The sequence below is a fragment of the Tinamus guttatus genome, unplaced genomic scaffold, assembly GCF_059628265.1.
Source record: "Tinamus guttatus ecotype Peru unplaced genomic scaffold, ASM5962826v1 Tinamus_guttatus_pri_ptg000602l, whole genome shotgun sequence".
Lineage (NCBI taxonomy): Eukaryota > Metazoa > Chordata > Aves > Tinamiformes > Tinamidae > Tinamus > Tinamus guttatus.
Window position 1 is genome coordinate 7,332,647 of NW_028289136.1, and position 27,538 is coordinate 7,360,184.

The 27,538-nt window shown below is 51.2% G+C and overlaps 3 protein-coding genes across 5 annotated transcripts in view; 1 reads left to right on the plus strand and 2 right to left on the minus strand.

Moving 5' to 3' along the window:
- Nucleotides 1–747: 747 nt before the first annotated feature.
- DNAJB13 (DnaJ heat shock protein family (Hsp40) member B13) lies at nt 748–3,128 on the plus strand. The gene is made up of 8 exons (XM_088534934.1): nt 748–845; nt 967–1,070; nt 1,158–1,319; nt 1,691–1,848; nt 1,937–2,050; nt 2,629–2,742; nt 2,814–2,890; nt 2,975–3,128. Exons 1-8 carry the CDS (start codon nt 778–780, stop codon nt 3,126–3,128), a joined length of 951 nt encoding a protein of 316 aa, XP_088391060.1. The 5' UTR covers nt 748–777.
- A 577-nt stretch (nt 3,129–3,705) lies between these two features.
- On the minus strand, nt 3,706–4,946 carry LOC148592431 (dicarboxylate carrier UCP2-like). Of its 3 annotated transcripts, none has more exons than XM_088535032.1 (5): nt 4,821–4,946; nt 4,542–4,743; nt 4,286–4,471; nt 3,902–4,082; nt 3,706–3,820 (listed from the first exon to the last, which is right to left on the minus strand). In XM_088535032.1, the coding sequence occupies exons 1-5, from the start codon at nt 4,944–4,946 to the stop codon at nt 3,706–3,708; spliced, it is 810 nt and encodes a 269-aa protein (XP_088391158.1). The 3 variants fall into 3 exon arrangements, with proteins under 3 accessions (XP_088391158.1, XP_088391157.1, XP_088391159.1); XM_088535031.1 differs by having other exon boundaries at nt 4,184–4,471; XM_088535033.1 differs by having other exon boundaries at nt 4,184–4,287; nt 4,538–4,743.
- A 1,158-nt stretch (nt 4,947–6,104) lies between these two features.
- C2CD3 (C2 domain containing 3 centriole elongation regulator) overlaps nt 6,105–27,538 on the minus strand; it is a 34,009-nt gene continuing 12,575 nt past the window's right edge. The window contains exons 16-33 of the mRNA XM_088535015.1: nt 26,500–26,743; nt 25,867–26,041; nt 25,201–25,381; nt 24,341–24,507; nt 23,488–23,611; nt 22,207–22,475; nt 21,622–21,711; nt 20,251–20,871; nt 18,914–19,216; nt 17,023–17,161; nt 16,238–16,302; nt 14,684–14,883; nt 13,506–13,606; nt 12,911–13,057; nt 11,830–12,047; nt 9,281–10,241; nt 8,667–8,769; nt 6,105–6,320 (exon numbers count right to left, since the gene is read on the minus strand). Coding sequence (XP_088391141.1) covers nt 6,183–6,320; nt 8,667–8,769; nt 9,281–10,241; nt 11,830–12,047; nt 12,911–13,057; nt 13,506–13,606; nt 14,684–14,883; nt 16,238–16,302; nt 17,023–17,161; nt 18,914–19,216; nt 20,251–20,871; nt 21,622–21,711; nt 22,207–22,475; nt 23,488–23,611; nt 24,341–24,507; nt 25,201–25,381; nt 25,867–26,041; nt 26,500–26,743 — 4,246 coding nt within the window. The 3' untranslated portion in view covers nt 6,105–6,182. The remainder of the gene's footprint in view (nt 6,321–8,666; nt 8,770–9,280; nt 10,242–11,829; nt 12,048–12,910; nt 13,058–13,505; nt 13,607–14,683; nt 14,884–16,237; nt 16,303–17,022; nt 17,162–18,913; nt 19,217–20,250; nt 20,872–21,621; nt 21,712–22,206; nt 22,476–23,487; nt 23,612–24,340; nt 24,508–25,200; nt 25,382–25,866; nt 26,042–26,499; nt 26,744–27,538) is intronic.

The following is a 27,538-nucleotide window of genomic DNA, read 5'->3' on the forward strand; positions in this document are numbered from 1 at the left end:
CCAGGCTGTATATAAAGTTTGAGGCAGGGGCTGCTCTTCCTTCTTGCAACACGATTTAGATGATAAGGGAAAGAAAAATTATGTTTTCTGTGTGATCGATCGTGTAAATGCTCTGGGTGTTAAAGACTTGTTGTGTTGTTGCAGGTGCTTTTCTCTGACTGCTCTTTCTAGGGGAAAAAAAGAGGAAAAATTGCCCTTGGGGAGGAGGGCCATGAGTGGAAATACAGAAAGGGCTTCAGGAAGGGCACGGGGGAGAAAAGGGGTATGTTTTTCCTTGAAAAAAGTGATTTTAAATAAAAATAAATAAAAAGCAGAACACATTAACACACACAAACTGGAATGATCCTGAGGTGGTGGCTGCAGCTCTGGGTGGGGCCTGAGGGCGGAGTTAGGGGTCAGATCTCCCACTAAAATGAAACTTGAGCCTGATGAATTAATTAGACCTTAATCCTAATAATTAGGATTATTCCTGGGGGAGGGAATGAAGACTGGGGTCCTATTGTGCTTGTTTTGGGGGGTGGGTGGTGTTTTGGTGTTAGCCCCAGAAGGCCATTTTTTTGCCCGTTGCTCCCTTCAGGGCGGTATTTACTCCCCCCACCGCCGCGGTTCCATCTTTTGTCTTTTCCGCCCTTTTTCCTCCTCAAAATAAACAGCTTTTTCGAGTCCGGAAGTGCGGGTGAGAGGGTGGCGAACTACAACTCCCAGCGCGCCCCGCGCGGGGCGCGGCGGAAGCGCCGGTTACCGGGGCGACGGTGGCCATAGCGACGCGGCGCCGCCATGGGGCAGGACTACTACGCCGTGCTGGAGCTGGGCCGCGGCGCCAGCGACGGCGACATCAAGGAGGCGTGAGGGGACCCGGCACCGGGACCGGCCCCGGGAGGGCACCTGGCACCGGGGCGGGCGCTGCGAGACCCCCCCGGGGCCCGTCTTGCCGCGCTCACGCTCCCACCGCTTCCCCCTCGGCAGGTACCGGGTGCTGGCGCTGAGGAACCACCCGCTCAAGTGCAAGGAGCCCTGGGCGCCCGAGCGCTTCCGGCAGCTCGCCGAGGCCTACGACGTGCTGAGCGACCGTGAGCGGCGGCCCTGGGCCGGCGGGAGGGCTTCGGTTCAGGCTGGACCCCGCCGCAATGACACCGGTGTCCTCATGTCCCCCCCAGCGCGCAGAAAGGGCGTCTATGACAAGTTCGGCGAGGAGGGCCTCAAGGGCGGCGTCCCGCTGGAGTTCGGCACCGAGAACACCTGGAGCGAGGGCTACGTCTTCCACAACAACCCCTACAAGGTCTTCAAGGACTTCTTCGGGGGCGACAACCCCTTCGCGGGTACGCGGGGACCCCGCGGCGGGCAGGGACGTCTCCCCGTCCCGCTGCCCGTGTCCCCGGAGGCGCCGGGATGCGGCCCCTGCTGGCGGATCCGGACTAAGGATGCGCCGAGGCCCTGCGTCCTGGGCAAACGCTGGTCCCAGGAGCTCCCCAACAGGGTTTTATTCCAGAGGGGCAGCAGAGGCTGGTGGGTTCGTGCCCTGCTCCTCAGGGAAGGTTGAGTCCCCAATTTACGGTGTGGCCCTGGATGCGTTTGGTGCCTTCGGGCCCCCGTTTCTCCCTGGGGCTGATGGCACCCAGGAGGGTTCGGAGGGGACCTCGGGCCTTCCCCGTCCGCTCCGCACCGGGCTTCCTGCCATTCCCACTTCCAGAGTTCTTCGCCGAGGATGGCTCGGAGCCCAACGTGGCCTTCGGGGGGCTGCGCGGTCGGGGCGCCAGGAAGCAGGACCCCCCCATCGAGCGCGAGCTCTACCTGGCGCTCGAGGACCTCTTCTACGGCTGCACCAAGAAGATCAAGATCTCCCGGCGGGTAGGGGGGCCCCGCGGAGCGCCGGGATCGCTCCCGGCAGCCGCTCCTTCCCGCTCGGCTCCTGCCTCCGTGCTCAACCTCCCCCCAGGTGATGAACGAGGACGGGCAGAGCACCTCGATCCGGGACAAAATCCTGAGCATCGACGTGCAGCCGGGCTGGAAGCAGGGCACCCGCATCACCTTCGAAAAGGAGGGGGACCAGGTACGGCCAGGAATGGTCCCGCTGCATCCAGGACCTGGCTCCGGGATGTGGCGGGAATGCTGGGGGTGGGCACTACTCCTGCAGCTGGAGCAGCTCCGCGCAGCCCTTCCCACCCCACTGCTCCGGGCGATGGGAGCAGCGTTTGGAAGCGGCGGGGTCTGGCTCTCCCCTTGGAGAGCCCTTGGCAAAGCAGCAGAGCAGGGAGGCTCCGCAGGGGATAACTGGGGGAAAAGGCAGGTTGTCTTTTTCCCCCTCCTGAGCAGTGGGTGGTTGTGTTGAGCAAGAGCAAAGACAAACCCGCCGCTTGCCCTGCCGAGACCGCGCGCGGCGCAACCGGATCCCTCCCGGCTCCAGCCATTCCCGGACTCCTGCCACGCAGGGGAAACACGAGACCCGAACTCCTTCCATAAAAACCCTTCGGAGGGATGGGTTATTTTTTTCTTTTGAAGAAGAAAACACCTCTCTTGCCAACAGCAACAAAAACGCATCCAGCCCACTCTCCTTTCCCCCTCTAACACCATCTCCTTCTCCCGATCCAGTTCCATGTATCCTATTCCCGCGTTATTTTTCCCTTTCAGGGTCCCAACGTCATCCCGGCCGACATCACCTTCGTGGTGCAGGAGAAGCCGCACCCCCGCTTTAAGCGCGCGGGCGACGACCTCATCTACGTGGCCACCATCCCCCTGCTGAAGGTAGCGCCCGCGTCCCCGTGCCCGGCGCGGTGACGGCGGTGGCACCGCGGTGACGGCGGCGGCTCCCGCAGGCGCTGGTGGGCTGCGCCGTGGCCGTGCGCACGCTGGACGGGCGGCTGCTCAACGTCCCCATCAACGACGTGGTGCAGTGAGTGGGTGCCCCACGCGCGCGCGCGCGGGACGGTGGGGAACGGGGCGCGCGGCGCCGCTCAGCGCCCGCCGCGCTCCGCAGCCCCGCGTACTGCAAGGTGGTGCCCGCCGAGGGGATGCCGCTGCCCCGCGCGCCCGCGCGCCGCGGCGACCTCCTCATCCGCTTCAACGTCGTCTTCCCCACGCAGCTCGCGCCCCACAAGAAGAAGCTCCTGAGAAAGGCCCTGCTGGGCTAGGCCGGGGACAGGATCCTCCCCGCGCCGCCCCGGGCAATAAAATTCTGTTATCCTGGGGGCTTTTCCCAGGCTTTGGGCACCCTCTGCCCTTTGAACAACCCCCTCCTAAGGCTCCAGCCTGGGTGGAATGGGCTGCTCCTGCCCTTCCCCTGGGATGGAGGCTCCCGGGAGCCCCAAAACCTTCCCGAGGGAGCTGGGGGCCGAGCTCTCCTCATCCCCCCGACCAGCTCCTGCCTCCCACTTGCTCTTCCCCACCCGCCGGCGGAGGCGCCTCCGGCTTTGGATTTCCTCGGAGCTGGGCACAAGGTCATCCTGGCTCCGCCAAAGCTGTCGCCAGGCCCCCCCAGCTGTGGCGTTAAAAATAAAGGAGTTTCCAGTACTCTGCAACGCTGCTTGCCCCGGAGCCCCTGCGTGGGGTCCTCACGGCCGCTCCGTCCCGGACCTGCTCCGGGAGCAGATCTCCAGCACCCGGGATGGGGCTGGAACAGCCCCTGCAGGGACGGTGAAAAGAGGCGGCACCCACGGGGGATCCACGTCCTCCTCCGCGTCCCGGTGCGGCGTCAGGCGCGCGCGGCGCTCAGAACGGAGCCTCCCAGGCGCCGCGCGCCGCCATGAGCGCCCGCTGCAGCTGCTCGTAGGTGACGAACATGACCACGTTCCAGGAGCCGAGGCGCAGGAAGGCGGGCGAGAACCTGCGGGGCGGCAGCGTCGCCGTGACCACCCCACGGAGAGCATCACCGTGGCCGTCACCGCCGCCACCGCGCGCCGCTCACCCCTTGTAGAAGGCGGCGGGGCCCTCGTGGCGCAGCGTGGCCAGGGCGCAGTGCGCGGCGCCGCCGTAGCGCCCGGGCGGCGCGTTCATGTAGCGCGTCTTCACCACGTCCACGGGCGACACCACCAGCGTGGTGCAGAAGCCGGCGCCGAAGGCGGCCGCCAGGTGACACGGGAGCTCGTCTGCGGGACGGAGGCGGCGCTGGAGGAGGCCGGCGCGGGGCCCTCCCCGCGTCGCGGGGCCGGCGCGGGACGTGGCGGGTGCCCCCGCGGGCCGTGCTCACCCGCCAGGAGGTGGGAGCCCACGAGCGCCTCCTTGGCCAGGTCGTAGGTGACGACCTCGGCGCAGTTGACGATGGCGTTGCGGGCCACGTTGGGCGCCGTGCCCCTCCAGAGGCCGCGCAGGCCCTCCTCGCGGGCGATGGTGCGGTAGGCGTCCACGGTGCCGCGGTAGCGGCGCCCGCGCGCCTGCGCCTGCAGCCGCACCTTCACCACGTCCGTGGGCTGCGCCAGCGCCACGGCCAGGGCGCCCGTGCTGCAGCCGGCCAGCAGCCGCGTGGCCACGCCGGCGCCTGCGGGGGACACGGACGCGCTGAGCGCCGCCCCGCGCCGCCGCGGCCCCGCCGCTGGCCCCGCACTTACGCTCGGAGCCGCGGGCGTAGAGCTGCTTGGCGGAGTCGTAGAGGCCGATGCGCACGGAGGCGAAGCCCAGCTGCCGCTGCAGCCCCGCCAGCAGGCCGCTGTAGAGGCTGCGCGCGCCCTCCGTGCGCACCAGCGTGGCCAGGGTGCCCACGACGCCCCGGTAGCGCGCGGCCGCCGCCGCCGCTGCCGCCTCCCCCTGGATCTGCGGGAAGAGCGGGAAGAGGAGGAGGAGGCTCCCGGGTGGGCGCCCCGCGCACAGCACCCAAGCGGCCGCCCCACCTGCAGCCGCACTTTGGCCGTGTCCAGCGGGAAGGTGACGAGGTCGGCGATGCAGGCGGCCGCCCCGGCGCCCACCAGCCTCACGGCGGCCGGGGGTGGCACCTCGCTGGGCTTGAGCCCCACCATGGCACCCCGGGGAGGGCCCCGAATCCCAGCGCTGTCCCTCGATCCCGACCCGCTCCCCGCGTCACGAGTGCGGCTGCTCTCCTGGGATGGATCCCGGTGCCAGCGGGTGCTGTCACGTCCAGGGGGCTCCGGCGGCTCCTGCTTCTCGAAGGCGCCCGCGGGTGGCCCCGCTCCTCTTATAGCGCCGGCCCCGCCCCGGGGAGGGCCCGGGTTCGAGCCCCGGCCGCGGCGGGAGGAGCCGCGCGGGGCCCCGGGTTCGAGCCCCGGCCGCGGCGGGAGGAGCCGCGCGGGGATCCCGGTTCGAGCCCCGGCTACGGCTGGAGGAGCCGCGCGGGGACCGGGGTTCGAGCCCCGGCCGCGGAAGGCCGCAGCGACCCCCGCTCCAGCAGCGAGGGGCTGGAGGGGGGACCCGAGCTCCTGGATGAGGCTGCAGGAACCCAACGGTCCCACCGGGATGGGCGCCTTGGGAGGTGCCGTTTGCGCCTGGCGCTCAGGGCCTCCCTGGCAGCCAGCCGGGTCACGAAGCGCTCGGGGACATTCGATGCCAGCGGTGACACTGATCCCCCAGCAACACCCTGCACGAGGAGCGGGGCCGCAGGGCACCTGCTCCCGGTTGTCCCGGCCCGTGAGAGGCCACAACAACCCCGGAGCAGCTTCGGGAAGCCCTGGCAGCACCCGGGAACGAGGCCCACTGGGACATCGGGTTCAAGTCCACTGCCTCTGACCACGGGCCAAGAAACAGGTCTCGTTTTATTGGAACACAGGGGTCATACAAAAATAACTTAGCAGGGTTGGTTTTGCTTGACAAAAAACGTACAAAAATTATTTACAGAACCAAAGTGCGTGTTTCTGGCACAGCCCCGTGCACACAGGGCTGCGAGGGAAGCTGCTTCCTAATATTTTTCACCCTTGGCTTTGAGAAGCAGCAGCTGCCCCAAACTGGGGCGTCTTGTGCTTCCCCAGCTGATTAAAAAGGACTTTAGGGAAATTTAACCCAAATACCTCCCCAGAAGTCCATTTTCCTCTTGGATCCGAAGATGGGAAAACAGCCGCTGACCAGGGCTGCCCGGGGACTGCTCTTGCAAGACTCACAGCTGCCCCGGAGCAGATCCCTCGGTCAAACCCTGGGATTTCCCTCCCATTAAATGCGCTCAAAGGCAAATTTAAAAAATACCCGGGAGGCCGGATCCTGCTCCCGTCTGCCCCGGAGGATCCAGGGTCCGGAGGCGCCGGCACCTACTGGTTCTTGGAGAGCCGAGCGGAGAAGATCCGGGCAATCCTTTCCGCTTCCTCCTCCGAGAGCTCAGCCGAGGCCAGGGTCGGCCTGGGACGGGGCAGGCTCCGGTACGGAATTCCCTCCAGCACAGCCCCGCTCTAAGGAGAGAGAGAAAAACATCTGTATCAATTATTACTATTAATAACATTTATATCATTATTACCCGGGTTACATCCCGCATGATTAAGTGTCGGGGCGTTGTGGTTCCCCATCCCTCCGTGTCCAAGAGGCTGGAAAACTCCCTTGTTCCCTGGGGAGCAAAACGGCACCTGCCCCAGGGACATCCCAAAGCATCCGTCACTCCCCGGCCTCCTGGGGCCGCCTCTCTCCTATCCCCTAGAAGGACCTTTAGGAATTTTGGGGAGAACCTTTTGTAGAAACACCCTGAGGAGACATTTCCCTGCTTGGCAGCTTCCCTCCTCCGCCTTGCGGAGAGCAAAAAGCCAAAGGGGAAAACGAGGGAGCAAAAAAAGGGAGTCCAAGCGCCGGCGCTCAGACCGCCCAGAGACGGTTTGGGAAGGTCCTGCTTCGGGGTGGGAATATAATATATAAATTATATTATTTCTGTATCTAAGGTATATCTGGCTCCTGGGTTTGGGGCACGAAGGGGCATCCTCTGCTTTGGGGCTGTTTGGGGAGTGTTTTCCTGACTCTCGTGCCCTGTCCCCCGGCACAGGGGGACACGGAGCTCCCGCCACCTCCCAGCTCCCTGCGGAGGAAAAGATCAAAATTAAAAGCACTTAACAGGTCCCAAACCCTGCGGAGCTGCAGGTCCAACATCCCATTTTTGGGATACGGCCGCAAGGAAAGGGCCCCGCAGCTCCATTTCCCTCCCAACGAGGCCGGTTTCTTTGACAGCCGCCGCCGACATTTAGTGAGACGTCCCGGCCCCCGGAGCTGCGTTTCTGGGATGCCCTCGGAGCCAGGAGCTCCTTCCAGGCGGGCGCAGGCCGAAGAGGCCGCATAGTTTCCAGGACACCCCATTCCTGCGCTGGGAAGCGGCTCCGGCCAAGTCGGCTCCTGGCCGAGCGCCGGGGTCGGGTCGGGTCCCGCCGGAGCGGCCCCCGGGCACGGAGCAGAGGCGCCTGAATGGGAGGGAAGCAGGAAAAAAGGGGGTTTAGCCCCAGGCCTCCGCTTTCCTTTCCATAGGAAAGGCCACTTAATCCATCCCGGGATTATTTCATTGCTGCATGCCCGGGCTGCAAGCGGAGCATCCATACGAACCAGTGCTGTACAGATAGCCCCGAGCTGGGGTTATTTTCCCTGGGTTATCCTGGGAACGGTCTGGAAAAGACCTGGAAAAGAGAGGACGCTCTGCCGGAGCGGCGGGGACAGTAGGGGATACGGATGGAGCAGGAAGGGGGCTCTGCTCTAGTGTCCCAGGGCCCTTTTCAGCGACCCCCGCGGACACTACTGCAAGGAAATATCCGTAGCTAATCCTGGAATTAGGGTTGTTTAAGGTCAGCTATGTCCAAATATTGCTCTGGCTGCAAGCAGCTCCCAAGACTCCTCTCACGGGCATCTATCCCTGGCATCCCGGACGCGTGGCCGGCAGCAAAACCGCTTGCGACCCGGGTCCTGCCTCGAGAAAAGCCCCTATGGGGCATGAAACCACTAAAAAACCTGCAAGGTTTTAGAGAAAAGGGATTTTTATCTGGATTAGAAATTCAACTCGGCGTTTTACCCGCCCCGTAAACATGTTTACGGGCTGCAGGGAGCCGGAGCTATCGGATCCTGCCTGTTTTGATCCTGACGGAGCGGGTTGTTCCTGATGACCTCAGTGTTCCAGGTGGAGCTGGTGGCATCGGCCAGCGGGAGGGAGCCAACGCGGCCCCTCCGCAGGGAGCGGGGAATAAACAGCCTGGCCAAGAGGCCGAACCGAGATCCCGAGGGAGGGAGACATCGGAATGACCAAAGGAGCTTCCTTTGATGAGAATCCTCAGGCCCTGGTAGTAAACAAGAGCTTTGGCAGGTGAAAACACCTACAAATGCACCAAGGTGCTCGAGAGCTCCCTATAGAGTCCCAAACCTCTCCAGCTCGTGCCTTCACAAGGGCAGTTATTGGGTTTCCCTCCAGGATAGGCTCTGTACGGCAAAATCCCTTGCTCCATCCTGATCTGGGAGATATAAATTGGAAAACGCGGCTCCAGGCTGCGTTTTCCAGCTCACGTGTTTGGAATTGGGCCCCCTTAAAGCCCAAAGAAGAGCTGAGCGGGTCACCATGTCCCCGATGGAGGGGCACATGGTGGACATCCGTGGTGACGTCCACCAACTCCACGGCCTCGTGCAAACGCCCCGACACTGCGGATGAGGAAGCGGGAAAAGGATTCGCCCCGAGAGCAGGGAGATCCAGAAGATTCCAAAAGAAGGGAGGAGCTCCCCTCCCGCGTCCAGGAACGGGCACCGCTGAGCGAGGATGATGAGGGAGGAGGGCCCATGCTCACCTGCAGAGCGGAGGAAGGCCGTGCCGAGAGGCTGAGCATCCGCATGGAGGCCTCCAAGTGCTGCGGCGGGAGGAAGAAGTTGGGAATAGCAACAGGATCGGATCTGAGCAGAGCTGTTAAGGACCAGCCCTCCCAGGACCTTCATCTTCATCAGCATTTTCTCATTTTCTACCCCCGGTTCCTCTGCTTGACACAACCTCGGTTTAAGGTGGAACCTCCCTTATCTGAAGGCTGCTTCATCCTGCAAAATTGCCCACCCAGCCTAGGGAAACTCCATGTCCATTTGGGATGCGTGCAAGGAATAGGGGGATGTATTTTAAACACTGAGCAAAGTATATTTTAATGAGGAAGAAAGCTGGGAGCTTCAATGGTGCTGTCAATAGGGGGGAAAAATAAACAAATATAGGAAAACATGTTGAAATTGCTCGGAATAATTCTCACATCTGATAGGAAGGGGAGGTCTGGGCTGAGGTTGTGCTTTCCTGGGGCATCAACTCCAACCTCATCCCCAGGGAAGGCTCCACACAGTGAATTCTCCTTCCCGAGGCCAGCGAGGCCCTAAGCAAGATTCTCTCCTTGAAGGCAATGGATGCTTAAGAACAAAAGAAGGATACAGAAGGATTTGGGACTTCCTGGATGTTTCTGACCCTTCCAGTGGGTCTTCGTGACTCTCATCGGAAAAGCTCCCACCGCTGCCCTCGGAGCCCGCGGGGGCAGACACCAACTTCCCACGTCCTTCACGGGAACCTCCTCCTTCCTCACCTGGATGATCCGCATCCGAATCCTTGCTGTTCTCCTCCTGGCTCTGGGCAGTTTTTGAACTGCTCAAGGCAACGTCTCCTGGAAAGCCCAGGACTTCCCTGGGGGCTTCAGGAAACTCTTCACTTGGCTCCGTTTGTTTAGTTTCGGATACTCTATCCCAGCCCCAAGTCCTGTTTTCTCCGGGGCCACCAGTCGCCTGCTGCACCTCTGCCACACGAGGAGGCTCCAACTCCCTCGGCGTCGTTTCGGGGCCGCTGCTCAAGCTGCTAAACCCGTCCGTGACCGTCCACGCGCTGCTCTCCTCCGCGTGGGGGCTGCCACAGGGGGTAGGAGCGCCGCCCGCGCCCCGGTTGTCACCGTGGGGGACGCCGCCCCGTCCGCCGCTTCCCATTTGCGAACAATTCCCCGCGTCCCCGTCCTCCGCGCCCGGGAGCTGCTGCTCCGCGCTCGCGTCCCCGTCGGACGCCCCGCTGGACCAGGGGCTGGTTCTGTCCGTGGCCGTCGTTACCTCGTTGAGCGTTCGCGGCTCTACGACATCCTCTTCGTACTCATCCTCGCTGGCCCAGGGGACGGAGAAGGCGCCTTCCTCTTCCCGCACGGGGTCCCTCGGCACGGGACACTCGTCGTGGGGGACGGCCCCGTCCAGCAGCCCCCGCAGCATCTCCCTTCGGAAGCCGCGGCCCCGCGGGCAGCGCGGAGGCTCCCGCTCGAGCCGACCTCGACCCGCTGCGTTTCTGGCTTCTTCCTCTCGCTGCTCGGCTCCGTGCGCGGCGTCGGAAGGGTCCTGAGCATTTTTAGTTATAGTCTGCAAGTCTGAACAACACAAAAGAGCATCAGTGAATGCAGGAGGCGACAAGTCACCCCTTACCTGAAATGTTTGTGCAATTTGCAAAAGATCAGGAAGGCCAAAGCGGTTAAGAGGTCAATATGCAGCTTAACTCCTTACAGTTCACAAAGGCAGGAGAAGGACAGAGATGCTAAGGGAAGAAAAGCGAAGGGTCCAGCAGGAAATAACCAGGAAATGACTGGAAATACTGACATGAATGTGAAGAAAAGCATTGGACAGCGAAGACGTCCTGATACAACAGGTACTTGGTGGAAAATTGTCAAAAGTAAATGGAAAAAAAGTTCCTAGTATGGAACGGATATAAACAGCTTGGACAGTTCAGACTACAAGAGAAAGAGGGAGGAAAAATCTTGAGGGAAAGATGGACAATCCAAGAGCCTCCCCTCCTTGCAGCTTCCTCAGTTTCACGTAGGGGTCCAGGTGAAGCAGCTGCTACTGATACCCTCTGGCTTGCAGTTCAATGAAGCAATTGAAATCAAACTGAATTGAAATCATTTTTTTTTTGAAACGAAATTGAAACCAAACAAATTGAAAATGAATCGGGCAGTTGCTATGAAATATTCCTACAAGCAGGAAGTCACTTGGGGCTGTTGACCATTTGTGGTAAAATGAGACTGAAATCAAAGAGCTGCCTGTGCTTTTAACCCGGCTTATGAGAAACCTGAACGAACCACAAGCCTAAGCACTAAGAGCATTTGTGCAATCCTGAATATCTCTGGGCATTTTATCATTTATTTTTGCTCCCCAATCACCTATCTTCTGTTTCTAGTTAACGTGTGCTATTTATTTGTCACTTCTGAGAGCAAATTTCCCACTCTTTCTCTTAGCCTGAGGCAAGTGAAAAAATCTTGCTCTAAGGTAATGCTGGAGGAGAAGATGTTTCAAAGAGAGAAAAAAAAATGGAGCTTGAGACAGATTGTGAAGGAGAGTAGGTAAAGAAGCAGTGAAATCAATGAAACAATTAACAGAGATGATAAGAGAAATCAAAAGAGCAAAGGCTAGAGAAAAAGAGTGACCAAATCAAGGTGCTAATACACAAAAAAGCAGATTCTGGCCTAGCAGAAATGTGTCCTTCAACTTCATCTCCTGGAAAAGCTGCTTTATTGTAGGTAGGAACAACTTTGAGAGAGCAACTTTGCAACTGTCAGTGATGAGACGCAGCTTCTTCTCTCCCCTGCTCCATTATTTAAAAAATACTAGCATGGATTTGATTTCCTAGCCCCAAATGCTACTCATTGCACCTCTGATACTAGATCATAGTGACACGAGCAGTTAAGCCAGGATCAAATTAACTGCCAGCAGTGAGGAGAGCGGTGCTGACCAAGAGCAGTTATAATGGGGGGGTTAAAAGCCAGGCTGAGTGAAAAAACACAGACCTGAAGATAAAAGCACGCAAAGAAACAGATTTTCCTCACTGATTTGTCCCTAAAACATTCTCCCAGGGGACCAACACGCATGTTACCAACCCCAGAGGTTGGTCTTGATAATGTAGGCAATTTGAAGACCCTCAAAAGCAGCTTTTGGCAAAGAAGTCCAACCCAAGTGAGCACTTACCGCTGATCAGGCTGCTGACCTGAGACACCAGCTGACTGGATTTTGCCAAAAGATGCTGCCCGTGGGGATCCACAGCTCTGCTCTTCAGGCCTTGGCGAGCGCCCTGCGGCTCTTCACGACTTGCCTGGGAGGTGTTACCAGAAGTGAAATCAGGAAAAGCCCTGGCCAGCTTCTGGTTGAAGTATTTCTGAACCTCGTCCAGCTCATTCAAGTTTTTTCTGTGAGCAGGGGTAGGAAAATCGGAAGGAAAGAAATATACAGCAGGCTGGTTATAAACGTGTTGTACTTGTCAACTGCTTGTAGATAACGAATGAATACAAGATTAAGGGTTGTTATTGGAAAAAAATAGATCAGTAGGTAACGGTGTGGAGGTTGCTCTAAGCAAAAGTTCAACAGTGGCTCAAGAACAACTGCTGAACCAGCTATGAATAAATTTAGACTGGGAGTTTAAAAAAAGAGCAAGTTTCAAGCACACTGGTTTAAGGGAAACTGGATTTGCAAATGACCTTCTAGTAGCAGTCATAAAGGCAAGGACATTAACTGAATTTATGATTGAGCTTGATGAAAATCTGAGGATTTTTATCCTCATTAGATGTAAGGATTTTATGATATATTGCTCATGGGAGCAAGGAATGAACGACCCCAGATGTGTTGAACAAACCCAACAAAACACACACATGTGGAAAAAAAAAGGCCCAGTGAAAATGCTAGAAGGCTTGGCCTTGAACCTGTGAAAAACAGCTCAAAAAATCTATTGTCTGAATAGTGCATGTTGCTTTGCAGATGAACAAAGATGGATAACGCAGCGTATTCAGTCTAGATCTGAAAATGTCACTGGAGCCCTTAGGGAACTCTCAGCACTGTCACAGCACCTCAGTCTGAATGCAGAGTTGTCCCCTTAGTCCCCACTTTTTCCAGTCTCATTCCATCCTGCTGCAAATCACCCTGCTCCCTGCCTGGCAGCTGTTTCAGCAGTTAATGGCTTAGTCTAATTTTCATTTCCTTTAAAACTGGGCCTGAGTTTTCCCCCGTTTCAAGCTCTGCTTTGCCAAGCTAAGCTCTGCAGCAAGCTTGGCTTTACCTGAGAGCGGAGAGAAGCGCCGTCCGCGACGCCGGGTCCGTCCTGGCCACGCTGCCCTCTCCGTGCTGCAAAGACTCGTGGAACCGGCGCACGTTCTGCATGTGCAGCTCGTGACGGGGCGCGTGGCTCCCCGGGGCGCCCGTGCTGCTGGGAGCAGGCAAATATTTAACAGGGAGCAGCTAAATTCTCCATTTGGGAACAGTTTGCCAACTCTGAGAATATCCAAAATCTTTCAATGCATTACGAGCCGCTAGCTCCAATCAAGCTACTCATCCAAATGTCATCAAGAATGGCATTTATGTAGTGTTTCAGAGAAAAATAAAGCAAATAGCAGTCCCCATGCTGGCTAATATTGCAGATTTCCTATCAGTAGGATGAGAAGCTGCAAAACCTGCTCTTCTGAGCAAGTAAGAGTGCTACCTGCTGCAAAACACCCACCAGGCTCCACAGTGTCTTCTCAGCTACTTCCAAGACCCATATGGGAAAAGTATTATCTCCTACACATGTTAATAAACAGGTTATGACTTAATAACCCGCTTCAATTGACTTTTGAGCCCTGAAAACGATGCTGCTGAGCAGCACCCGGCCGTCTTACCGCTCTGGAGCGGGAATATTGCCTTCATTGGACAAGGAGTTCAACGTCTGCTTGGAAAAACCGGCAGCGTTGCTGGGAAGCGCTGCGGAGCCGACCTTCACCTGGAAGGAAGGAGGAAGAGCACGTGTGAGGCTACCTTGCAGGAAAACAGAGGAATTCGAGTAAGATCTTGCTAGGTTAACAGGTAAAAACTTGTCTAAAGAGCTTCACATTTTCAAAGGATTTTCCAGGATCAAGCCAAAAATCATTTAAGGCTTTTTTTTTTCCCCCAAATCTCAAAAATATTTGTTAAAGGGCAAATTCAGATACCACTAGGAAGGCTGTTTTTCAATCTCTTTGGCACTGCAATCGCAGCTTCCAATTTGTATTTTCTAGTTTCCATCCTACGGTGTAAAACAGCCATCTGAACAAGGGAAAGCTCACAGAGCCATGGAGAAAAAACTGACAGGAGTATAAAGTTAAAAGCAGACAAGTCCTGCAAAAATCATGTGAAAAATCAGATAAACCCCACAAAAATCATTTAAAAAGCAGAGAAATCCTGTAAAAATCATGTAAAAAATCTGATAAATCCCTGAAAAATCATGTAAAAAGCAGGTAAACTGCACAGAAATCATATAAAAAGCAGCTAAATCCCACAAAAATAATATATATATAAAGCAGCTAAACCCCACAAAAATCATATAAAAAGCAAATAAACCCTGCAAAAACATGTAAAAATCAGATAATCCCTGCAAAAATATGTAAAAATCAGGTAAGTCCCGCAAAAATCATGTAAAAAGCAGACAAATCCTCCAAGCGTCATGTAAAAAAAAAAATCAGACAAACCCCCCAAAAATCATAAAAAAAAAAAATAAACCTCACGAGAGTCTTAAATGGGGTAAAATTGCATCTTTTTTGCACCCTGTGTGTTAGAAGCTGAAACCCAGGCAGCTCCGTGTCCATGTGAGGAAGAACTTCCTTGGTGTGAGGGTGCCGGAGCCCTGGCACAGGCTGCCCAGAGAGGCTGTGGAGTCTCCTGCTCTGGAGATCTCCAACCCGCCTGGATGCGCCCGGGTGCCCCGTGCTCTGGGTGTCCCTGCTGGAGCAGGGGCTGCACGGGGGGATCCCTGGAGGTCCCGGCCACCCTCAGCCCCTCTGGGATCCTGCGGGACACGCGGTGCGTGGCGGTGGCTACGTACGGCGCCATGCGACGGCTGCGTGCGGCTCCGTCTCTCTTCCTTGAGGTGTCCCAAATTTTGGAGGGGGGAAACGGCCACCTTGAGCTGCCCTCGGCACTGGCCACTGAGGTCGGTGATGTTGTACCAGCCACACACGAGCTGGAAGCCGGAAAGGAGAGGAGAAAGGTCCACGGATGCAAATCCTATCACTCGCTCGGACTCTGGGCAAGAGGAATATGAAGAGGAATATGAAGCATATTCGGTTAAAAGAAGAAAATTTCAGCAATGATAAAAGGCAGGCAGCCCTTGAAACACTTACAGGCTTTGCCGGGACAACTAAAATGCACAAAGGTGGGTTAAAAGCCAGTTCTCATGAGGTAAAAAGCAAGTGAAAGCTGAAAAAAAGTGGGGGGAAATGAATAAAAGTTTAAGAAAATAGAAAGGAGACTAAAGATTTAGATTTAGGTTGCTAGCAGGCTTCTAATCAGGATAGTCATGATGTTTGATGGAAAAAGACTGTTTTAAACAACTGGACCAGCTGCATCCCTACATATTTGCCAAAAGTGGCTGTTGCTGATTTAATAACTGCTATCAAAAAATAAATTAACATCTATGTTGTCAATAATTCACAGCAGAAGGGGCCTTGCTGTAGGTGTAACAAAGCTCATGAACCCTGCGTGGTACCTCAGCAAGAAGCTCAAATGAGGGTTCTAGCACAGGGAAAGACGTTTAGCTCAGAAATAGGCTAGAAATAAGAGACAAACAGAAGTAAAAAATGAACGTGAAGGCCAACTTAGGGACCTCAGCAAGTGTGTTCTGCAGCCAGAATTTTATTCTCTCTGCCACAATGCGAGTTTCTTACATACTCACTTAGCCAAAACTTTCAAAAAGGCTGATTTGTCCCCATGCTGTTGCATTTTGTGCAACATTTTGTCTTTTCTGTGTTGCAAATTTATCTGAAGTACAGAACAAACAATCCTACCCGAAAGAGGACATTGTTTTTTTCAGGATAATTCTTCTATTGTAAGAAATAATTCTTACAGTATATCTTTGACACATCCTATCAAAGTATGTGATGCCAATTGGATTAAAAATCAGTAAAAAGTCCATCTGGCCTGAAAGGTCAAACAGTCTTTCTTCAGGCAAATTTCTTTTTTTACAACCAATACTGTAATCTTAATCATTTCTATTTTATCATCTGCTTCTAGAAAATAAGCAAAATTTGTAATATTTACACTGTTACTGAAACTGCTTTACAACTCAAGCATTGCTGGCCACACTTTAATAGATAATTCAGACAAAAAAATCAGTGCACAGAATATTGAGTTAAGAATGTCTCTTTGACAGGAAAATCCATCCTCCAAAATCTTGTGGAATTTAAAAATGAAAAGAATAAGCAGGTTACAAACAAATCAAATCCTGCTACAAGATCCACAGGGAAAAGGATGCTGATGCAGTGGGATACATCTAATGTAAAACAAAAATATCTTTACAGTTTCACTCTCCTATTTGCTTGGGGATATCAGTGGAAAGGGATGCCAAGCAGCACTCTCAATACTGCGCTGCAAACCTTACCTGCTTTATGCCACACTTTGAAGACCAAGGTCTGCTGTGGATCCAAGAGAAGTTCTTTGGACAATCTGTTAGGAATAAAATCATAATTTGCTACGTAAAGTAGTAAAAACAGCAAGAACAGTAAAATGTCTCTGAAGATTCAGTGCTGTTTTATCTATCCAGACAAAACAGTTTGTCCCTTCAATGGGGAAAAAAACTCACTAATTTCTTGGAAGCCCAGTCTTATATGGTTTTGGCTTTTGTTTATCCAAAATGGTCTTTTCTTAGGTTGCTGGATTACAGTTTATGGCTTAGGGCACCTTGGAGTGGTCGGTGAATTCACACCTGCCCTGAGTTGGGCTCAGATATCCACGTCCAAGCTGCACCCCTGCACTGTCCCTAAACTCCCAAGCAGGTCTCCCAAGGGAATGATTTTTCCCATAGGGAGATGAGGATCTACCACAGGCCAGGGGACTCGCCGAATACGGGGCCTGTGTCTCTCCAGTGGCTGTGGAGGAAGCTCAGGGTGAACAGCTCCGACTCCAGACACCTAAATTCCAGGTATCCAAAGCCAGAGCAGGTGAATCCCACTTTAGAGGGAAGCAGGGCGTCCTTCTAAGGATGGAACAAAGCCAAACACGTGGGAAAAAGGCCAATAAATTGGATCAAGCCTAAATAAATCTTCTCTAAAGCCTTTTGTTACTCTCAGCCTCTTCCTTCAGGTGGGAAAAGGCCCCCTAACTGGGAATGTTTGTTCCACAGGGAGCTGGGAGCCCCACGGGCTCCTCCGGGCGCTCCACACTTACCGGCCTTGATGCTGGAAGTCCCAGACCGGCGAGTCCGTGTTTTCCACCACGGATGTGGTCACGGGAGCAGCGGCATCAGCGACAGCAAAGGACACGTAGCTACTAGGCGCCGTCACCCCTCGCTCTGTTAAAGGGCTCCCTAAAAACCAGACAGAATTGGATACAGAATTGTAAGCAAAAGATACCGGTTGATTATATTTTTTTCTGAAGGCAGATCAGCAATTAAAATATTTGCTTAAGAAATCCACCAGGTGGGAAGTACTATTTTTAATCCGTGCACAAGTTAGACCTAAACTAGTTCCAAAGCTTTGCAGGGTGACTTGCATGAACGGAGCAGGAAACACAAACACTTTCTCCCTCATCTGTCCTGGAATAACGTGGGAGAAGGCTTGGGAACGTGGGAACACACACAATGAACGAGCTCACCTCAAGGTAGAGAGCCTCTTAGTTGCCTTCCTATCACTGAGGTTAATTAGCTGCAGTGGGCATGACTTGTACAGCTGCAAGAACATTTTAGTGCTTGTGGAGCTGTTGAGATGCTGAATTTCTGGATGATGGATTTAGCCAAGCGGGAAACAAGCCCAGATTTTGCAACCAAACAGCGTTTGGACACGGCTTTTTCCTATTTCTTCCTCCTCCCTGCTTTCCACGGACACAGCACGTGCCTGGGACTTGGCTAAGCCCTTGATGGCCACAAACTGGGATCAAAACTGACAGGTACGAACTTGATTTAACTAAAAATTCGCTTTTCCCCTGAAGTTTGATGCTCTGATCAAATGGGATCTATTTGCACTGGTTTCCTGTCCCGCTTTATCCCTTGATCTGCAAAGTTTTCCATGGTAGATGAGTAGCTTTGTATTTTTTTTTCCTTTTTTTTTAAAAACACACACAATGATTTCAGTTGAAAACATTTGTTCAAAAATCACCTCTGCTGATAAGTCCATGGACATGGCAAGTGAAAAATACACATGGGTAATGTGTGCTCAGCTCAGAGAAGCAAGTTAGACCTGTCTGGACCTGCTCACTGGAAAGGCAGACCTAAAAATCAGCCTTTACAGTCAAAGGCCAAATGAGCATTTCTCAAATTCTAGGTTGCTTTCTTGTAGGAAAAACTGCATAGAGTTTGTCACCCAAAACATACTGGATGAGAAATGTACTCTAACATATTTTATCTGTAATGCAGTAATGAAAATCAGAGCTTATTAAAAAAAGCCACTGGTGGTACTCAGTATTTACCAGAAATAGTGGTACTGCAGTTTGTTCAATGGTCAGTTTTCAAAGACCTTTCCAAAAAAATCACTTATTCATCTCTGTGTTTAGGTAGCAAGCAATGGTCTGAACAATATCTGATCACTGCAAATGCTGAGCAAACACAAAGTGATCAGGTCGTGCAGTAATTCTCACTTGAGAGGAGGGAAATTGGGTGTCGAGCTGGGTGATTTCAGGCTGCTCTGCCCTTACATTGCCCTTCCTCCCTGCTGTGCCTGGCAGCCTCTGGATAGCACAAATAAGCTGGCTTTACACATTGATTATATGCTAAAAATGCAGGATTGGCAAGAGTCTGGGATATGAGTGTCTTGGGGTTAAGTTGTTCAGATAACCCTTAACTTCAGAATTCAGCTGTCAGCTGCAGTGTGAATATTGTTCGCATTTTATTTTTCATTAACAGAGATAACCCAGGTAATTCCTCTTCCTGCTTCCCCAGTGCTTATGCAACGATCTTAGGGCTGCGACACTGCAAAGCCAAGCTCAAAATCCATCTCATCCACTGTGTTTGGATAAATCTAATGAGAATTCCTTGGTTTTCGGTTTTAAAATTCCTCCTTGCGGTACCTGTCATGAGCAGATCCAAGGGGAAAAAAAATAAGGACTGTTTTTTTTGTTGTTTTACCTTTTAAACTTAGATGCATTGCTCTTTCCACAAGGATAGTGACAGCAACTGTGTTTTCCAGAGACACCAACTCTTCTTCGGAGGGTTTTCCATGGGTGATTTCGGAATTTACAGTCCCCAGCTTCTGACTGTGATTTTCAGGGACGTCTGGGGCTTTCTCTGTTCCATCCTCGCTGCTGCTGGAGTCCTCAGCACAGCGAGGTCTGCAGCCCAGGGCAGCGGCCGGGGAGGAAAGCGCCACGTGGACACGCACGGCGGCTCCCGCCAGGTCTGCGGCGTTGCAGCGGAACAGCGGATAGACCCCTGCAAAGAGAGTGCCCGAGCAGCCAGCTGAACAAGCCAGAGGGAATCCCAGAATCCCGGAAGGATTGAGCATGGCAGGGACCTCCAGGGATCCCCCCGTGCAGCCCCTGCTCCAGCAGGGACACCCAGAGCACGGGGCACCCGGACGCATCCAGGCGGGTTGGAGATCTCCAGAGCAGGAGACTCCACAGCCTCTCTGGGCAGCCTGTACCAGGGCTCCGGCACCCTCACACCAAGGAAGTTCTTCCTCACATGGACATGGAGCTGCCTGGGCTTCAGCTTGGCCCCGGCACCCCTTGTCCTGGCACCGGCCACCACCCAGGAGAGTTTGGCCCCGTCCTCCCTACACTCTCCTGCCAGAGTTGATCACAGCAAAAATCTCACCTGATTGAGAGATCCCAGCAGACTGATTTTCCATCATGGTTTCTGTACAAGGTTTTAGCAAGGGCAGTATCAGGAGAATCAGCTCGTAAAGGTAGGAACAGGGAGCACCTCCCCAGATGGCAACACCTTCATTTTCCCCCCAGCACTAATAAATAGAGCTAACGACCTATCCATAGATCAGCCTACAAACTGCTGGCTGTGCTGGGTACCACATGGTCAATAAAAGTGCAGGTAACTGAAGGGCACAGCAGTTTCCAAGATACTCCCAGTGCCCCATCCTTTGCTCAGACCTCTGGCACTCAGCCTTCTTGGAGGCATTTTTCCTACTCCTGGCTCTTTTTTGCTTTATTTGGATACCAAATCATTGAGGAACAATCTCTAATTCTGAGAAACATTCCAGGCTAATCCAGGCTATTTTTTCATCCACTACTGATCGTTACTGTCAACTTTTCACCCACTTAACTCGCTAAGTCTGGAACTTGGGGAAGCAAGTGCATTAACTTTGTTGATCTCCACGCAGAGGAGAGGGCAGTTGAGTCCTTAAAGGGCAAAACAAAACTAAAATTTTGTTTAAGGTGTCTAGGCAAGTTAAGCCAACAAGAATGTCCCTTAAGAGGGATGAAATGAGGGAATGTTCTTCAGGAACTCACCACTCACGCTCAGGGTTTTCCTTGAGCTCTCTGCGAGCGCTGCGAGGTCAACGTAGGCAGATCCAACAAGACGATCTGTATCAAGGGGTCTTTTCACCTCCTTTTCTTTACCGTACGCCCACCACACCTGGATTTCTAACTTCTCCTCCCTGAGGAACCAGTGCAACCCTCGGCTCCTTCGGAGGGTCATCCTGGTTGGTTTCTTGAAGTTCACCAGGACGTTCTTTTTGTCATCACTCAATTTCGGCCTCCTAAGCAAAGTCCACGTGGCTTCCTGATTATAGAGCTTATACCTGAGGTAGCAGTAAGTGCTTTTATTCAGCTGCTTCTGGCCTGCAAGCAGCACGCAGTGGACTGGCAGCCATACTCTTGGGGTAGAAACAGTCACAACTGCTGGATTGTCACCCTGTTCCCACTCGTCACTATCATCCATGCTGTCCTCCGGGTTTTCCTCGCTGCTCCAGCCTAAAAATTTAGCAGCCTCCAAAACCTGCTCCCTGTCATCGTGGCGAGCAAAAGTTATGGAAAGCTCCAGGCCTCCCACGATGGTCTGCATAATGGTTGTGCCACGGGAAGGCACTAAGTCCTCTGAGAGGGTAACTGGGTACCACCCTGTTATTCCTGCAGAAGAGATCAAAATTAGCCTTATCCGATCTCCCGGAAAACATCAGGAAAGATTTTTTTCATGCTTTAGTCATTAGTCCAGGACTTTCACTTCAGAAGTGAATATTTGGAACTAGTCAAATCAATTCTAAGCTGAAAAAACAGCAGGTTGTCACCTCAGAAAACCTCACGAGTAGTTGTGATCCCAAAGCATTTCACTTCCCACTTCCCTAATGATTCTCATTTCACAATCAGACCATACCTCACGCATCCTCAATACTAGAAATGGTATTTTACATTCCATAAATAAATAAATAAAGGAATAAAAGAAAAGGTTAACCCAACTGCTTTTTAGATTATCTAAGCCTTTGTTTCCAGATTTGTCATCTCAAGAGCATCATTGGTTCTCAATCAAATTCTGTGACTCTTGGACTTTCAATCATAAAGTAGAAAATAAGCAGCAGTTTATAGTGCCATCTATACAGTGTCTTAGTAAGGTGTAACGGGCTGCTCTCTTTTAATTTCTGGAAGACTCACATTAGCATAAAATATACTAATCACAGAGATTAACTGTTGTTACTGTCCAGCAAATTGAAAGCTGATCTTCAAACAGCTTCCATGGTATGAGTTTCCTTATATAGGATTTTTAACATACCTATATGCAATTCCTGAGAGAACTTTGGTCCAAAAATAAGAAACAAATTTGTTTTAAGCAATTATTTACAAGAGCATCTATATGAAGTGTTGCTAGTGTAACTGCCACGTTACCTGATCTTTTTCTCAGCAGGTCTCTGGTTGGAACTGTGACTGTGCCAAGCAGATAATCTCTTGATGACTGGGCTGCCATCGTGTCAGTGGCTGGAAAAATAAAAAGTTTGCAAATAGAGCAAACTAGGATGCAAGATTCAGAGTCTTTTTCTAGAAAATACTGCATCACATCAACAGCATATAGCTTGGCTGCCAGAAACTTTTAACCCATGGAAAAAGGACAAAAGTCCAAACAAATGGCTCAGGATATATCAGGTCCAAATCAGTGAGAAAACGGAGTGTGAACAACAGTTGTCTGCAGGTATAGCCAGCGTGCACCAGAGCACATTCATTTCAGGACACTTGCTCCACCCTCGCTATTAATTTTTTTCATTGAGAAGAGATCTTGATCACCTGGAGTCTTGGAAGCCTTAATTCTTGTGTATGGGGAACAATTCTTCCCAAAACCTTCTCTGAAGGCAGCTTAGCTAACTACACCTGTTACTGACTGCACAAAGTCTCTCTTCTAAATGGAAAATTAATGGGATTGGATCACTGCCTAAAATAATCCACGATTTAGTCCCTGCACTCACTTGTGGTGCTTACCTGACTTGACGCTCTGATGGTAGATAGAGAAGATGACAGTGGCAGAGTGCAAGAGCTCCCCCAGAGAAGAGGCTTCTCCACTGCTCTTCCGCATGATGAGGTGACAAGGAAACTCCATGTGGTCCCCGAACTCCGGGCAGAAGGTGTGAGCCACAGCGCGCGTGTTCCGGCTCTCCCTCTCCGGGAGGAAAGAGGGGCACACGGACACGTAGGTGTTGACTCCCACGCCGGCATAGTACTGGAGCGAAGGGTTCTTTTCTGCAGCAACTCTTCATTCAAGAAGGGAAAGGAAAACAGAGAGGGGAATTAATACAATGTGCAACAAAGGTTGGGAGCAATGCAAGCAAAGCAAAGGTTTCACGGTGAAATGAGCCATGAGACAAAGACAAAAAAAATGGATTCTACATTCCTGAGTTTTGCCTATCTTAGAAGCACTTGGAAAATGTTTTTATCTGCGCGGCGGGACTGTTAAAGGTTAAAATAGATGTGGGTTTAAAACAGATGGCCGTGGGTTTGTCTAGGAACAAGTATGAAATGGTGGGAGTAGCCATCAGCAGGTCACCACTTTGGGGGCCAAAATAGGTGAGGAAGTACTCAGCACCTTTTAAAACAGCCCAGAAAAGGCAAGAGTGGGATAACGTCGCAGAGAACCTGCTCCAGAAGAAAGCAAAAGGCCAAGACACATTATTTTTATACACTAGTACTGATAAACAACAGGAGGTGGCATTGGCACATGAAATCACTCACAGATAAAACAGGCCAGGTGCTATTCAGGTCACACACCTGAAGAACCAGGATTTGGAGGTAATTTGGACTTAATTCCAACTTTCTTAACTTGTCAGAGCACCACATGGGAGTGATCATCATGTGGAATCTGCCGCAATTAAGATAGACCAACCAATGCTCAGGAAAAGGCAGGGGACATAGCTCTAGAATGACAAGAGCCATCCCACCCTTAGGGGTGGATATCAACTTTTGGTGTAGAAAAATATGAAAAAGGGTAATACCAATGCACTGCAAATCTAAACTACCTCACTGCCTGCCTACAGTCTGGAGCCTTTGCAGAACAAATGCTCCTGCACAACGCTGCAGCTTAAGGGACAAAAATAACCACTAAGGTTCTCTATAAAGTTATTTTCTCTTCTGATCAGACCCAGCTTGACTCTATGTCCCTACAGATAAAAAAACTGCCTAGTTACAGTCTGTTCTAATGCCTCAGCCTGCAGCCTCCAGATAAGGCTATTTTGAGAGAGAAATTTTTGTTTTACAATTAGACTTCACCTGGCTGCTGCCTGCAAACCAGCTGCTCTGTGTATCTGTACAGAAAGGGATACAGCTCGAGCACTTCCTATTCCTGCTGCTGTTTTCAGGGAACATCGGTATCTCACGCTCACATCAAGCAACCCTGGATCAAATAAAGGAGAGAAAAAAAAGGAAAGAAAGGGTCAGCTTTTTACAAAGCTACATCCAATATAATCAGTGCTTTGTTATATCTCTCAACACAAAATTTACTCTATTAATGCTGAAAAAAAAACCCCAAATCTGTGTGAAAAACACAGATGCACAGCTGGGAACTCAAGTCTGCTAAGATTGATTTTTTTTTCTACAAGATGCTCTTACTCAACCAGAAATCATGGCCTGATATTGGAGGCAGAGAAAAATTCTAATGTTTTTGTGCTAAGGGCAGTCTGATCAGCCATCGTAGGACAGGCCAACCCCACAAGCCCTCACTGCCAGCTTGCACACTCACCACCGCAGGGTTTTTACATCATTTATATAGCCCTGCAGTGACAAAGTCATCAAAAAAACAGTTTCTCTCCTCTACAAGCAGCAAATTATTATTACAAGTAGCTGAAAAACACTGAACTCCCTCTACTGTCCCAGCTTTTCTCTATTTTATTTTTTTTGTGACTATTTTTAATAACGTGTCTTTAATTCTTGCATCTTCCTGCTAAGCCTTTGTGATGGAGCTTGAGGTTGGTTGTGTTTAATTACTGATTCTTCCAATGAAAGCTGGTAGGAAAAGCATGTGTGGTTGATATCAGTTACCAACAAACATACATATTTTTATTCTCCCTGCCAGTGAATGCACCGACTTTCACATATAAAGTGAAAACCCCCAAATCTTCCTTACCTGATGACTGGAATTCCTTGGAGGAATTAGTCTTTGGGACCAGTGGAAGATTAAAGGTCTGTATCCCTATTTCTTCACGATGCTGCATAGTCACCATGGCACATAGCCGTGACAAAGGCAAGGTCCCTTTGGCAACCATCTGGTCTCTGACGTTTGGATAATAATACCTGGTCAGACACAAAAAAAAGCAGTGTACAATCATGGTATTTCCATGATGACAACAATCAGCATTTCTCTCAGGACAGAACACGAGTGCACTTTAATTCGGGTGTCTTCCAACACTAGTTGTCCTGGTAGCTGATGAACAAACTCAAGTAAGGGAATTTCTACAGAAGGAAAAATCATACGTGCTCCTGAGTAGTAACACCACAAAAGCGTTTTTCAGGAAGCTGAATTAAAGTACTATTTTTAAATGCCAGGTACTAACAATTGGTAACTTCAACTTGCTCTGGGCATTATCAATATCAATGTAAATATGACCTAAATATAATAATTCTCATATGAGCTCGTGAATTTCATATAGTTTGGTTTGTTTAGTAGAAAAGCAAGTTTATAAACTGTTCATAAGACAGTTGCCTATCTTTGTGGTCTCTACTTTGTTACCAGTAATTAGCTTCAGTTGCCAAATAAACTATGATTTGAGCTTCAAGTTAAACGAGATAACCTCGTTTAGGTAAGAAAAGAGTAATCAGCACTTTTTTTGGAGAAAAAAGAAAAGAAAAAAGGACCAAATGTTGATGAGCTGACTAGTTTCTTCCCATTATTAAAAATCAATCCTGTAACCAGAGGTTTTTTTCCCCCAGAGTCACCTCTACCTGTATTGCCGTGACAGCTACAAATCACAGTATGTTGTTCTGTACCTGCACCAGACTTCAAACTGGATTCCTCCTGCAGACATTCCAGGTGCCGTAAACGCACCGACCAGGATCCTCTGCACCGGGACATGGGCAGGAACCGACAGGGCATGATGATGCTCGTCGTGAAAGATGGGATCAGGGATGCACAAGGTAGTTGCTGTACGAAAAGCCTTTAGCTTGATGCCTACAAGCCAAAGGAGTTGGTTAAAGAGTCAGTCCTGAACTCCCATTCACAAGGAGAGAAGCAGGAGACATTCAGGTCCTGAACAGGGTGCTGAAGCTTCAGACCCTTGGGCTGGTTTTGGGCAAGCTAAGCAGGACACAAGTGCTGGGGAGTCCTCCCTAGAAACACAAATTTGGGGATCACAAGCTGAAAAAGCTGCTGCTGGATGTGGCTGGAAGCTGACAGTCCCCAGCAGCTGCTATGGAACAGTGTTACTGGTAGTGTCATTTTTCAGAGGAGATAATATATCGCTATTCAATGTATTAAAGCTACCACTAAGTTAATTCCTGGGATTTTATTTATTTAAATACTCCTTCATTGGCCCTGGCTGCATTATGGAAGTGCAGAGAACCACACACTGCTTTACTACAGCAGGCAGAACATTAAAAAGCAACGTTTAACTAAGGCAAAGCTCTAAATAAGGGGTTATGGTGAAAGCAACTTACCATCCTCATGCAGTGCAGCTCCTTGGCAGGCAGCCTCTTGCACTGGGAAGTGGTACTGCACGTAGCAGTCAGCCTCCCCCCAGACTGTGGCCTGCAAGGGGGTGAGGCCCTTCACACTGTCCACCCGGATCTCAAACACGTGCTCCATCAGGTCCTCCCCTTCTCCATCCAACTGCTGGGAAAAAAAGAAAGGAAACCCACAAAGAGAGGATTTTTTCTCCCGAATGTTCAAAGAAAATTAACAGCAGGATGGCAAATTTGTACCCTGAAAAGCCAGGAATACATTTTTAAGCATGGAAAATCATATACATCTAATTGAAGCTTGGTGGCAAAACCTTTGTGGCATAGTACAAGGCTGTAAGAATTACAATTTTCTGGAATTGTTTTTTACTGCACTTGTCATATAGGCATAACGACGAACATGCAGGGCAGTAAAAAACAGGGATAATGTCAAGACTGGTGAGAGAAAACAGGGTGATAAAAAAAGAACAGATAATACACCGTGCTTTTGCACAGAACATAATGATCTACAGCAAAACTGGCTACGGGAGAGATTGGAAGCCATTGATCTGTTAATGAAACCATAGCTAAAAACCCTGCTAGCAGCAAAAACAGCAGTTTAGGGATTGATACCATTGCAGGTGTTGGAGGAGGAGGATCCAGCGAGTGGGCAGGACGCGGAGCGACGGGAGGGCCGTCTCCTTCCTCGGTCTTCAGCCTCTGCAGTTCCACTATTTGATGAGCTGATCCCATAGCCAGAACAACCCTCAGGCTTCCACTTTTGCTGCCTGTAAAAACATCTATCACAGGCAAATAGTTGTCCACAGCAACGACCGGATACTGCGCTTGCAGCAGCAGATGGGAAATCTTCGGGTCTCTACAGTAGATTAAAACAAATTAAAAGAAAATAAATGCCTTTGAAGAGGTCACCTGAATAGAGAAAAGTTGACACACAGCTCATTTCTAGTGAAACTTCTGATGTGCTGGAAACCAATCCATCTGCATTTCTCCAAAATTCAGCTGTGTTGGTCTTCACAAAGCACAGATGCACTTTCCTCTGAGTGGGAATGGCCATTGCAGCACGGAGAAAGCAGAGCTCTCCCAAAGGCAGCACGGCCCTCGCGACCACCCAGCCCGGGGATCTGTGGGGAGATACCTGGAACAGGGCTCCCATGAATACACTGCATTTTTAGGAACTAGGTAGGTCTCTGAGGCAGGAAGACAAGAAATGATGGAGTCTCCAACAAGTCAAAAACTGCAAAACCCTTTGAGAATAAACTGAAAGCAAAAACAAGCAAATGACACACAAGATGCAAACAATTGTAGAAATGAGACACTAGTAATTAACATAGTACCGACCAGTGAGCTCCAGCACAGATTTCCACATAGGATTAGTCTGATCAAACCAAAAGGAACTAATTGTTTGAATTAGAGAGAATCTGCTCTATTATTTCCATTAATTTAAATTGCTTTTAGCAGCTATGGGATTAAAACACAGTCAAAACATGAAGTATTTAAACATGTTTTTGATACCACAAGCATTGTCCTGTGCTGTGCAAACTGAGCATCCCTAGCAATGGGACTTTTATTTATTATTATTATTGTTGTTATTATTTTATCTCTTAATATTTTATCAATATTGATATTTTATTGTTATTTATTATTTTTTAAT